The sequence below is a fragment of the Cnephaeus nilssonii genome (genome assembly GCF_951640355.1).
Source record: "Cnephaeus nilssonii genome assembly, chromosome: 17".
Lineage (NCBI taxonomy): Eukaryota > Metazoa > Chordata > Mammalia > Chiroptera > Vespertilionidae > Cnephaeus > Cnephaeus nilssonii.
In genome coordinates, this window is record NC_137088.1 from 50,266,672 (window position 1) to 50,280,180 (window position 13,509).

Sequence of the window (13,509 nt, forward strand, 5' to 3'; positions counted from 1 at the left end):
TCAGCAGGACCTGACTCTGCCGTGTTGTACAGATATTATCTGTTTAATCCTCACCTCATGATATTATTGAATTTGGTATTGGTCACACAGTATGGTTTCTCTTTAATCAGTGAGGACTGTGGGGAAAGGAGAAAGTTAACCAGAAATCCCACGGGCATCATATTTAACTCCCGTACGACGTCTTGTTCTCAGAACTCAATAGAAGTTAAAAATAAAACCACAGTGATGTGTGTGGTTTCAACAGTCTGATGCCTGCCTTCTATGCATTTAACATTTTGAACTAATTGAATACATAATTATCATTCCATCTTAAGTTCATTAGATGGTGGTATTAATAATATCTTACTATATATAAAGCACTTTAAAATAAGGCAGAATGGTAAGGGCAATTTTTTGGTAGCCATTAAGTGCTGAATTTACCAGGATTTGTCTTTCTACCCTCTACTCTAACTCACTACACTTCAGTATTTCAAGGAATTTTTAAAACATGAAACTGTTGAAAGACATTATACTATTTATTGGGCCACATCTTTAATAGAGGAATATAATACTAATCACACACACAACCCTTACACGTGTGTAAATACCACATGAATCTCTGCATGAATTGAGAGGGGGCTGCCCATGAGTACCTACTCCACCTCATTTCATTCTCTCCTTGATTCAGGGAGACAGAGGGTTTCCCTGTTTTGAGGTGAAGAAGCTTGGACAGGGAGTACTTTCTCCACAGCCACACCGCAGGGCTTGGGTTCCCCCACTCCATTCCCACCTCTGGAAGACATGCAGAGGTGCCATCCTGACACAGCACCAAGGGATGAGACACCCAGTATTATCTGGTGAAGTCTAGGCTTAAGCACTGAACAATTAAACTCCCTTCCCCTTTATTCCTACCAGTACAAAGAGCTGCCAGAGGAGCACTTGGTCATGAGAAGTAAGCACATGCATGCCACAGTGACAAGAGATCAGGGTCCCTGTGGCCCTGACATTCACGGGCATCATCCCCAGAGTGCGGAGTGGGTTGCAGTAGCTTCTGAATAACTCCCAAGTCCACCGGTGAGTCAAACTAGGAAGAAAAGCAGTAAAAGCAAAAATGATCAGTTTTTCTTTCTTTTTTTACTTTTTAAAATATATTTTATTAATTTTTTACAGAGAGGAAGGGAGAGGGATAGAGAGCTAGAAACATCAACGAGAGAGAAACATCTATCAGCTTCCTCCTGCACACACCCCCACTGGGGATGTGCCCGCAACCAAGGTACATGCCAACGCTCCATCCACTGAGCCAAACCAGTCAGGGCTGATCAGTTTTTCTTGGAGCACCTGGGTCTTGCTTCACTGTGGCTGGTGGTTGTATAGATTGGCTAGGGATGAGGCTCACACACACAGAGACCTGGTGCTCTGAAATGGCACTTCTCAAATACTCACCTACTCATCCCCAACTTTTTAGCTCTAAAATTCTCTGATCATGAGACAAATTCAAATATTTATTAATTCAAAATTCCTATTCTTTTTACAGCTAATGTTGAACCCAACTAAAGGATTGACTTATGATTTATACACTGAGTGGCCAGGTTATTATCATCTCTGAACGCATAATAATCTGGCCACTTAGTGTGTGTATGTATGTGTGTGTGTGTGTGTGTGTGTGTGTGTGTGTGTGTGTATATACACACACACACACATATATATAGGCCCGGTGCATGAATTCGTGCATGGGTGGGGTCCAGCCAGCCTGGCCAGGGAGAGGGGATATGGGCAGTTGGCTGGCCTGCCTGCTGGTCGAACTCCTGGTCGAGGGGACAATTTGCATATTAGCCTTTTATTATATAGGATATACACTGAGTGGCCAGATTATTATGCGTTCAGAGATCATAATAATCTGGCCACTCAGTGTATATTGGGAACTGAAAGCTTTGTCAAACTATCAAGTTGAGGCAAAAAAAATTTTTTTTTTGTCTCAGTACAAATCATAATGACTTGGAAGCCCCCACAATATTTGTGCACTTCTCAAAGGGTTCTGCAATAGCCCACATGGTCCAAGTGCATTATCGGTGCTCATCACCCCAGCCCCAGCTCTGTGAGTGTGTCCTCACCACACGTGTAGACGGGCATCTCACTTACACCTGAGGCACATGCAGGAGTGAAGTGCAAACTGAAATGGAGTGGGCAGATGTAATGGAAGAACTAATGCATTTGTTAGAGGAAACACCCAGGGAGGCTGCAAGTCTTACTTTCTTGGCTCTCAAAGCTTTTAGTGGTATTGTTGCAAAATCTATATTTAAATCTATATATAAACATCATCCTGAGCATCTGAACAGTCTACAAACTCAATATTTTTCACTTAATACTTTTACTAGCCTTTCTTTTTCTTCATACTTTCTAGCAGTGATATGAAATGTCTGAATGGAAGGGTATAATGAAAAACAAACAAACCAATAACACATCTCTAAAAGGCTTTATATTAAAGATGTGAAGAGAAAGAGGGATTAAAAAATATTTTTCTATTTAAAATCAGTAAACAAAAACATGTCAACAGTAAATACAGATCAAGTTGTTTCTGGTGTTGGTGCTTTTAAGGATTAAAACAAACTGATGATGTAAGTCATAAGTAAGCTGCAGTTATAAGTATATTATGGTAATTGCTCTTAAATGCATACACTGAGTTTGTTTTCTGGACAACTGGAAAAGATCCATTCTTATTATAAACTAGAGGCCCAGTGCATGAGATTCGTGCACTCAGGGGGTCCCTCAGCCAGGCCTGTACCCTCTCTCAGTCCATGAGTCCTCGGGGGATGTCCAACTGATGGCTTAGGCCCGCTCTGGACAGCCTTAGCGCTGCTGTGGAGGCAGGAGAGGCTCCTGCCACCACTGCTATGCTTGCCAGCTGTGAGCCCGGCTCAGGGCTTCTGGCTGAGCGGTGCTCTCCCATGGGAGCGCACTGACCACCGGGGGCAGCTCCTGCATTGAGCATCTGCCCCCTGATGGTCAGTGTATGTCATAGTGACCAGTCGTTCTGCCGTTTGGTCAATTTACATATTAGCCTTTTATTATATAGGACTAGAGGCCCAGTGCACAAAATTTGTACATGGGTAGGGTCCCTAGGCATGGCGGGGCGATCAGGGGGGCCCCCATTGGCACCAGCATGAGCTGGCCTGGCACCGCCCGCTCACCGACACTGCCCTCCGCCGCTGCTGGTCACCTCCCTCTGTGGGTCAATGGTGGTGCGATCAAGGGGCCCCCCCGCTGGCACCTGCCTTGGCAGGCCTTGGGCCTGCGAACTGGGGGCAGCTCGTGCATTGAGCGTCTGCCCCCTGGTAGTAAGTGCACAGCATAGCAACCAGTCGTTCCGCCAGTGGTTCCACCATTCAGTTGATTTGTATATTAAGCTTTTATTATATAGGATTATGCGTTATTGTCAAAATAATGCAAAGCATTGTTTTCACATGCTTTATCTTGATTAAAACTATCATAACAAAAAAATTTTGATCATGTCTTTTTAATAATTATTTTTTTCAAAAGATAAACATGTTTATTGTAGAAAAATACAGATAAACAAAAAGAAGAAAGCCAGGGGACACCCCAAATTCTTCCCACCTGGAGGCGTCCATCATTAACCCCGTGGTGTGCAAAGCTTTCCACACTCTTTGGTGTGAAATGATATCTCCACCTTCTGAGGTCTGGCAGCCTTTACACACTCAAACACACGTTTGTCCTTGTGTTCAGTTTATCTCCAGGTGAAGTGGCTCCAGCTTGCCAGACTGTTTCTGCAGATGCCGCCTCCCTGTTCTCCACCATCATTGTCTTCATCTTCCAGCCTGAACCAAACGTTAGCAGAACCATAACCTCTCTCAATCCACCACGAAGCTCCTGTTGGTATTTCTCATTGGATCAGCATCACTCTAATGCTTTTTATTTTGTTTTTCACAGCTTTTTGCAATCTTTGCATTTGCAACATGCGGTGGCTATTCTGGAGGCCTGCGGCTGAGTGTGGACTGTGTCAACAAGACGGACAGTGACCTCAGCATTGACATAGCGTTTGCCTACCCATTCAGGTAAGGCATGGTGGCTCGTGCCCGCTGGCCATGCAGAGAGGGCACTATCTTCCTTTCATCGTTTCTCAAAAAGTAATGCAATCTCCCAGGGAATTCTGGGTAAACAGAATTGCCTGAGCCTATAAAGTACCCAAACAAGTAAAATGCCCACCTACTACTCCTCCCTACTACCCTGAGAGGATGTGTGAGTTGTACCTTGAAACCAAAACTGATTCTCCTCCAAAAAACTGCTACAAGTAGTCCAGTATTGGGGACTATCAACATGGAGACCTCAGTTATACAATCCTTTCTCCCATCCATAGTCCCAATCTTAAGGCCTCCCAAGTTCTAAATAGGATTAATGTCATCTCTAACTTCATATTGACTATGCAATATTGGCTGATAATGTATCTAATAAGATTAATATCTAATATTATTTCCACGTGTCAGTCACTTCACTTGCTGTTTACTTGTTAAGTTCATTTGGTCATCACAATGACCTTTGAGAGGAGCACAATTACCATCACCATTTAAAATGAGGATGCCCTAACTGGTTTGGCTCAGTGGATGTAGCATCGGCCTGCGGACTGAAAGGTCCCAGGTTCGATTCCGGTCAAGGGCATGTACCTTGGTTTCGGGCACATCCCCAGTAGGGGGTGTGCAGGAGGCAGCTGATCGATGTTTCTCTCCCATCGATATTTCTAGCCCTCTATCCCTTTCCCTTCCTCTCTGTAAAAAATCAGTAAAATATATTTAAAATAAAAAATAAAAATAAAATAAAATGAGGAAACTGAGGCACAGATATGTTTGCTCACATTCCCTCGGCCAGTAAATGGCAGAGTCAGGGTTTGAGCCCACCTGGGTTGAGACCAGAGCTCATGCATCTATTTCTGTACTTAGCTTGAGATAATTTCTTCAGTATCTTTATAAATTTAGTCTGAAGTTAATGCCTTACTCATAAAATATGTGCCAGGGCTTGTCTTGAATCAGACATGTTGTGATTCCAATCCAGATCCAATGGGGATTAATTAAATTTAATTTTGAAATAATTTACTCACAAATTTTTGGCACCAGATAAGTAGCGTGATGTTTTTAAAACAACTCTCAACACATTGTTTGCATCTTATTAACGCACTCTCTTGCTTACTTCAACTTAACAAACATGCATGGAGTAACCACACTGAGCCAGACACGGCACTGGCCCTGCAATTGCAGAGAAGGGTAAAGAGTGACCCTCAACACTTTTCTTACTCGGGCAGGTGCAGCACTTTCCCAAGTCTCTCCACGGAGCCCTGGACACTTCATGTTTCTAAGGAAGGAATAAAAGAAGGAGGGCGACCAAGTGGGAGGGAAGGAGAATTTAAAAATTATTTAGTCAAATAAGTTTAAGAAGACTTCTTAGCACTTCGCCCTTCTAATGCACATTTTGAGTCACCGAGAGAAGCACCGTGCTTCCCAAATGTGTCTGACCACAGAAAACCTTTCTAACGGAGCATCCAGGAGATTTGTATCTCATGAACACACCTTCATATACTAATCCGGGGACTTCTCCTAATCCCAAACCAAAGTGCCTTAGTTCATAGGCAGCAAACCACAGGAAAGTGGCATTTATACCAAACAGTTTGTACTTAATAGTTTTTAAGAGTAAAGCTGATAAAAACTGAAAACATCTCTACTCAAGTAGATGCTCTGCTAACATAATAAGAGAATCCAAAGTTCAGATTAATTAATTAAGCAAATTAAAATAAATTAAGCAAATATTAAGCAAAGAACCCCTGGTAATATGGTAAGAAGAGCTTCCCGCACTGCTAGAAGGGGGAATAGGAGTGCTTGACACTGGAGTCCTTCATGAACTCCTTGACTTAAGTGGAGAATGGCCAAGTCAATGCAAGCTCACTGGTCTGCATGCAGAATCTAACACAGGAGATAAGAATCGCCAGTGGCTGGGCTGCTGGGGTGGGATACTTAGTAACATTCCTCATGAAGTTGTGAGGTCTGCATTGCCTTCTACAGTGATTTCCCACCAAGAGTTGTGAAAGGAACAGATGACTTGAAAGTCAAACCCTTAAGATATAAAGAGCAGCAGGTCACTAAACATGGAGCACAGGCCTCTATCTGTCTCTCAAACTGGAAGAGACTAATCAAAAGGCCTGTCAAGGCAGGAGGCCAGTGCCTGGGTTGGGGTGGAGAGAGGGCAGGGTGATACTTAATTTCATGCCATCCCTGGCTAAGTGCTCCATTTGAAAAGACCCTTCAAGGTAACACTTTCCAGCACTGGGCTTCTTCATTTTCTTCCCAGGACAAATTACAATTAAAGGCAACTGAAGAAATTGTATGAAAATGTTTATTACTATTTGTAAGTATAGTGGCCCACTCATTTGAAAGAGTTTTACTTGGGTTCTGAAACAAAGATGATCAACCATTGTTTTTGTGTGGGGGTTTTTCCAGTATCAGAACTTTTCTTCCAAACATTACCCTGCTTTACATAGAGAGCAGAAATGAGTTATTGAGAAAGTGGGAGCAGGGGAAGAAAGGGGCTTGAAGCATCCAGCTATTCTTTCTCAGCCTTCTTCCTGCCACACATAGAGCACCCTCCCCCAGTACACTCCCTCACCCTCCACCCATCCCTACCCTGCTGTGCTATTCCTATGAAATCTCCTCAGAACCCTAGGTCTCCTAGAAGTCATTTAAACCACTGTTCTAAAAAGCAAGAAAAATTTTGCCACTGTGCTTACCACAACTGTACAACATTTACTGTCCACTGTTCAGGAACCTACTCAGCCCACAGAGTGCCTTGCAGTTTTGTCCAATTAATGCCCATCTAGGAAATACACATATCGGTCCAAAGAGGCTAGGTTTCACTAGAGGTGCAATTTCAATTATACATTTGGACATTTTAAAATGTTGTGCCATTATCTTCTTGGAGAAGATCTGAATAGTAAGCAACGGCATCTGGAATTTATGCAGATTATTTTGAAGTCATTAGTTTCAGAAGAAGTTGGGTTAGCAAGATGGTAGTGAAGTAAATCATAAAAAAGTTTATTTTCTCCTCAAACTTCATAAGCCATTGTCAATGATTTGATCATAATCTTGAAATAAAATAAGAGCATTCAGCTGCTTCAAACTATTCAGTTTATTGCAAACATAAGGAACACAATAAACTCTAATGCCAAGCCATTGGAACAAAAACAATTACAGTAGTTCTCCCTTATCCTCGGGGGATACATTCCAAGACACCGGTAGATGCATGAAACTTCAGAGAGTACCAGGCCCTATAAATACTATGTTTTTCCTATACATAAATACCTATGAGAAGATTTAATTGAGGCACAGTAAGAGATTAACAACAATAAAATGGAATGATTATCACAATGTGGTGGGATAAAAGTTGCATGAGTTGCACTGTACTCCCGCTTCTTGTGAGGATGTGAGATGACACAATGCCCATGTGATGAGATGAACTGAGGTGAATGAGGCTTTATTGAGTAAAGTAAGGCTGGCCTGAGTACAGCCACTGCCATATTGCTGCAGTCAATCTAATAACCGAGTCGGCTGCTAGGTAGCTGGGAGCATCTACAGCGTGGAGACGCTGGACAAAGTGATGATTCACATCCTGAGCAGGACGGAGACCGATGGCATGAGATTGCACCACGCTACCTGGAGCAGCACGCAGCTTAAAGCCTATGAATTATTTATTCCTGGAATTTCCCATTTAATATTTTCCGACCTTGGTTGGCCACAGGGAACTGAAAAGTAGAAAGCAAAATTTCAGATTGGGGGGATGGTGATAGCTTGTAAATGACATCAAAGGAAGCTACTTAACTTTTTTATCAGATGATCACATGTAGGATAATGCCAATTTAGTGAATGCTAGGTAATTTTTATAAATATGTGCTGCTTCCGATAAATATGCCAAACTATGTGACTCCTTCACACCACTACATGTACTCATATCAAAAGGAATTTACATTCAGCAATATATCATTTTATTATGGGAATGAAATATTTCTCACCTGACCTTCCTTTTGATTTGTGGTTAAATGAACAAGTAACATTAGATGTTTTCTCATCTACTAAAATGTACTAATCTGGTAAAAACTTTTTGACCAAAAAGTTATTGGGGAGGACTTCTGGATTTCTAGGTGGTGAGATTATGAGTGAATCAAATATTGTTTTTACATTTGTCTAGTTTTTGCAGATATTCTACAATAAGTTTTTGAGATTTTTCACACTGTGAATGTACTGAGGCAACATAGTATAACTTGAACTATAGAGACAAACTGCCTGGGTTCAAATCCCCATGGAGCTACTATTTGCTGGCATAGCTGTATGATATTAAGAAAATTGCTTACCGTTTCTGTTCCTTATCTGTAAAACAGATACAATGTCACCTATTTCATAGTAGTGCTGTAGTAAACGAGCAATATATATGCAAAATGCTTAACCCAAGGTATAGCATTCAATAAGGTCTCTTTTAGTATATTATTATTACTTTCATAATCAAGAAAGGGTAATTAAAATTAGAAAACTAAAAGAGATCATTATTCTACTTAAATAGCAAAATTACTCTGAAGACAACATAAATAATCCCTTTATTATGTGATATTTCACCCAGAATGGGAGCTTCCCAACCCTCTCTGTCCCAATATGCAGACATTGAAAGATGTGTACATATTTAACTGTCTTACATTTATTAACTTGCTCTTAGTTCTTATATTTAAAGCTTATTTGGGTCCTTGAAGGTATTATTATCAGGCTCATTGTTAGTTTTGTTTTTGTTTTTTTCTCATTAAACTATTGGGAGAATGGAAACCTCCCAATGTGACAGGACTGAGGGTGCTGGGTGCCGTCAGCGTGATCCTGGTTGGTTGTTGGAATGAGTGGGATGGAAGAATGAAACTGTGAGTCTTGTGATTCTTGAAACAGAAAATCCGAAGGATGAGCCTCCATGTTGAGGGGAAAGATGAGCTGGGTCTGCTTATCTGGGTACCACTGTGCAAAGTTCTTCTTTTATGACCCCAGCTACCTGTCCTGAGTCAGAATCCCCCTCCGCCTGTTTGGAACGTGGGCACAGGTGGAGGTTAACACCAGGCGAGCTGTGGAGTTCGGGCCATTATCTAGAAATGCTGGCTCTGTTGGGGGGAAGCATTTTTTCCTTAAGATCCACGCCTACAGCGGTGATAATGAACAATATTTTTTTATTTTACCATAAAGGCCAATTCGGGGAAAGTAAATATGTTAAGGGCTGCAATTTTTTTATATATTGTGTCCAGAAAATGCTTCATTTGCAATTACATTTAAGCATTCCTTTATTGTTTCTCATAACCAAAGGATTTCATTCTTTTTGGCTAAAGTTTTAGAAACTTCATTACCACAGTATCTCATTTCAATGTGCTTTAAAGTAAATTTTGTGTGTGATGAGACCCGGTGATTCCATGGGGCCCAGAGGTGGGGAGATTTGAAGGTAGAGCAGCTAAAGGGCTAATGGTGGAACTCTAGCCAAACCTCTGGCTTCAAATCCCAGTTCTGCCATCCAGCAGATGAGCAAATGATAACCTCCCTGGCTTTAGATTCCCTTATTATAAGAAGAAGATAGTATCACTTTCCTCAGAGTATGGTTGTAATGGTTCAAATAAGTCATCTATGTTAATTGTGTGACCCAGAGTCTGGCACACATCAAGTGTTCATCAGTTGTATTATCCTGGTTGTTGACATCGTTAATAGCATCTAGTGAAGGAAGCTGGCACCAGACGACAGCTGTGGCCAAAGACAAGGACAGCCATTTCTACAGTGAAGAGAGGAGCTATCGTTTGTAGGGAATGTCTGCAGAGATCACAGAAAATGGGGCAAAATGGCTGCTGGCATGATATGGGTCCAATGAAAAAAATAATAAATGGCAAATTATTCTACTTTCACTCCACTCTACTGTTTGCTGCCAACATACGTAACTGCTAGTTTGGAATTCTTTTGTTGCAATACTTCCCCCGAAAAGAGTGGTGGAGAATTAGATAGAAGGATGTCTTGGTTTGGGTTCTCCCAGAAGCTCACCCTGATACAGACATTTGTAATTTTCTTGAAATACCAGTAAAGTGTGGGGAGTGAGACAGGGAAAGGAAGAAAGCCAATAAAGAGTGGATTGATGGGCAAGGTACCACCATGGGCAACTGGGGAAACCGCGACTTCTCGAAACTGGGGGTAACATGCTTTATAGTAATTCTATTAGGCAGGCGATGAAGCTGTGGTGATTATCTACCTACTCCTGTTGGCCATTGGTCAAAAGTTGCTTCTGACCAATGGCCAACCAAGCATGTGCTTGCAGCCCAAGAAAGCCTTCGGGCAGAGATCTTGGATGCTCACCTAAGACCATCATATACAAAAATGGTGGGTGCAAGAGAGATCCGGGTGGTCAACCGATGGCCTCTAATACAACGGGGAGATTCTCTAATCATTTTTCCTACATCAGTGAGTGACCCCATGTTGGATCATTTATTCATTCTCTCAATAAATATTTATTGAGCACCTACAGTGTACAAGGCCCTGAACTATGTAAGGCTTGGTTTATATTGGTTGGTAAAGTGTACAGGACCCTTTCCTGGTGAGATTTATAATTATATGGGGATGAGAGAAAGACAGTGAAGACACACACACACACACACACACACACACACACACACACACGGTAGTGGTCATTTCTAAGAAGAGGGTGAACATAGTTCAGAGATGGAAAGTGGGTGTTGCTGGGTGTTGAGGGTTAAAGGACACCCGGCTATATAAACTCTCCAGCAGGGCTTCCTGAGGAGATGGCATCTAAGCCATTCAAAAGAGAAGTGGAAAGAAAGTCCTGAGCAAAGGGAGTGACAAGGACAAGTCGAGAGGACAGGAAGGGGCCAGCGGGCGAAGCCCGTTTTAGATGAGCTGCTGGGAAAAGTGACATTGCAGCGCAGACCTGCAAGAAGTAAGAGCGGGAGAGCCAGAGAGTGGTGCCTGGGAGATATCGGGGTGGAATATTCCAGAGAGGAGAGGGCAGGTGCAGAGGCCCAATGTCTGAGTTTGGGGATGTAAACAAGTCATATCTGTATCAGTCAGGGTCCATTCAAAAGAGAGCTCATGTTAGGTGGCTCAGTTTTTTAAAGTAATACAAGGAAGGAACTAGGTAGACAGAGCTTTGATGATCGAAAAGGGGACCAAGAGGCAATCCAGAGGTTAGCACCTGTGGGGAGCCGCCCACACCCTGATGGCTAGCGCAGCGGTTGGCAAGTACCGACCATGAGCCAAATTCAGCCAGCCCACTGCCTGGTTTTATAGTTCACAAGCTAAGAATCTTCAAGTGATTACATTGTAAATACTACATAACTACCAACACAATATCCTCGGTTTTGTCTGCTGGCTCATAAAGCCCTTTAAAAAATAAGTTTACTGACTTCTGGGCAAGACACATAAAGGGAGAAGATGGTCTCATTGGAAGCACAGACGGGCCTGTGTGGTAGAAGCTGGGACCACAGAGGCTTCCAGGAGGAGTAGGAACCACGGAAAAGGTGCAGCCACTGCTGGAGATGCTGCCCAAAGAGCAAGAGCAAGAGGCGGAGAAATACTCTGGCTTCTCCCTTGCTCCTTCCCTCCATCTCCCACCAGAGCTCCCACTGGGCAAACCTAACTGGAAAGCAGTTGTTACGGGAATCAGGCCCCAGAGGTGCAGAGCAGAGCAGGAGAGGAGCAAAGCATGGAATTGAGAACAGACAAGCAATGGCTAGCACAGAGTTCCTCTCAGAACCTCAGTGTCTTCATCTACAAAATGAGAAAACTGGGTTGAAGCTTTCTTAAGAGAGACTGAGACCTCTAACTACATGAAACTAGAAGCACCGTTGTACTTGCCCTCGGCCAGAGAAGCTGGTAGTGCCCCAGCCACTGCTACTTCAGAGAGAACAGAAAGAAATGTAAAAATTCAACAGAAGTACTTTATACAGGTCTCTTTCTTTCAGCTTCATAGGGCTTGCTCTGATATTTGTTCTTTTTGCATAAAATCTGGACAGGCTTCTAAAGACCAGGGTTGGGGCACGTCTCGAGGATGATTGTAGGTTATGTAACCGAGGCGGTTGTTTGTGGAGCTCTCCTGGGGAGGTGGCAAGCGGCAGAGATGAAATCAGTGGATGCTGAATGAGCCTCACTGCAGTTCTCAGCCACACTCCGCAGTGTTACAGGGCGGGCCTGGCCGAGCGTGGTGGGCAGCACCTCATCACCCAGGAGAGGCTCCACACCCCAGAATGCAAAATTGTATACCTTTTTGAAAGGCATAAAAATCCATTCTTCCTTACATCTGCTATCATTTCTAGAATGGGGGTGGGAGAGAGAGAAAGAGAGAGTGACTGTGAGTTTCCTAGCAAAGGACAAAGGGATTTGGCTATTTGAACAGCCCAGAAGGAAGCATCCCACTCACAGCTACATGTATGTCCAATCCCTTGAAACTGTTAGATGCCTGATCCCTGGTCCCATGAACCCCCTTCTGTTTCCTTCTCTTCCGGAACCAGAGAAATGTTGGAACATTCTTTGTGGCCCCTGGAGCTTATCAAGCAGATGTCAGTTGAGTGGCAGAGACCTATGTTCCCTCTCCTTCCCCATCCCACCATCCCTGAGAGAATGGCGTCTCTCGGGGCCACATGTCAAACAAAAAGGAGGCAAGAGCTCAAGCTGGTGGCTTGCCAGATGCTTACCAGTCAGAACTGAAAAGTAAAAGCCTCAGAGCCTGGGATTCAAGAAGTGATGTCTGTAAGGCTGGGATTCACATTCTTGATTCCCCGCCCAGGATCCAGTTGTGGGCACTCAGGGGCCTGCACGGGAGTCAGGATTTGAGACTCTCCATGTGCCCCTACCTGCATTTGTATGACGTAGAGAGAACGCTTGTGAAAAATGGAGATGCCAGTATCCTGCCCCAGATCTACCCGGTCAGCATTACTGCCCTGGGGCCCAGGATTGGCATTTACCGAAGTCCCCAAATGATCCTTAGACACACGGAAATTGGAGAACTGGTGACTTAAGGAGAAATAGGTACAACTTCAAGCTACAATTGTCTGATAAAAGACAAGTGTGTGACTAGCAAATGGATGTTTCTATTTTCTGTTATTCCCAGATTACTAGTTGGGGCATATGTTACTCTTGGAAGGGAAAATAAAAAACTGCCAAAAAAAAAAAAAAAAAAGCAAATGGTAATTTAAGCTGAATAGTAATGAGAAACCTACATCAATTTTACTACCTCCCCCCACAGCTTTTGAGCATGTCCCCCTCAAAAAGGTGGAAATGGTAGTGGTCTTTCCCCCCAGACCAAGTAGAAATGAAGGTAGAAATCAGAAAGTGGGATAAATATGTCAGTTCTTTCATCGTGTGTGTGTGTGTGTGTGTGTGTGTGTGTGTGTGTGTGTGTGTAATGATTGACAGTTATTGTTATGGTCATTATCCCCTTGACACAACAACGCTGTAACAAACAGAG

The 13,509-nt window shown here is 43.1% G+C and overlaps 1 protein-coding gene across 2 annotated transcripts in view; it reads left to right on the plus strand.

Moving 5' to 3' along the window:
- SYNPR (synaptoporin) overlaps nt 1-13,509 on the plus strand; it is a gene marked incomplete at both ends in the record, with an annotated part of 279,199 nt that overhangs the window by 169,076 nt on the left and 96,614 nt on the right. For both annotated transcript variants that reach the window (XM_079795734.1, XM_079795735.1), the window contains one exon: nt 3,925-4,049. In XM_079795734.1, coding sequence (XP_079651860.1) covers nt 3,925-4,049 — 125 coding nt within the window. The remainder of the gene's footprint in view (nt 1-3,924; nt 4,050-13,509) is intronic.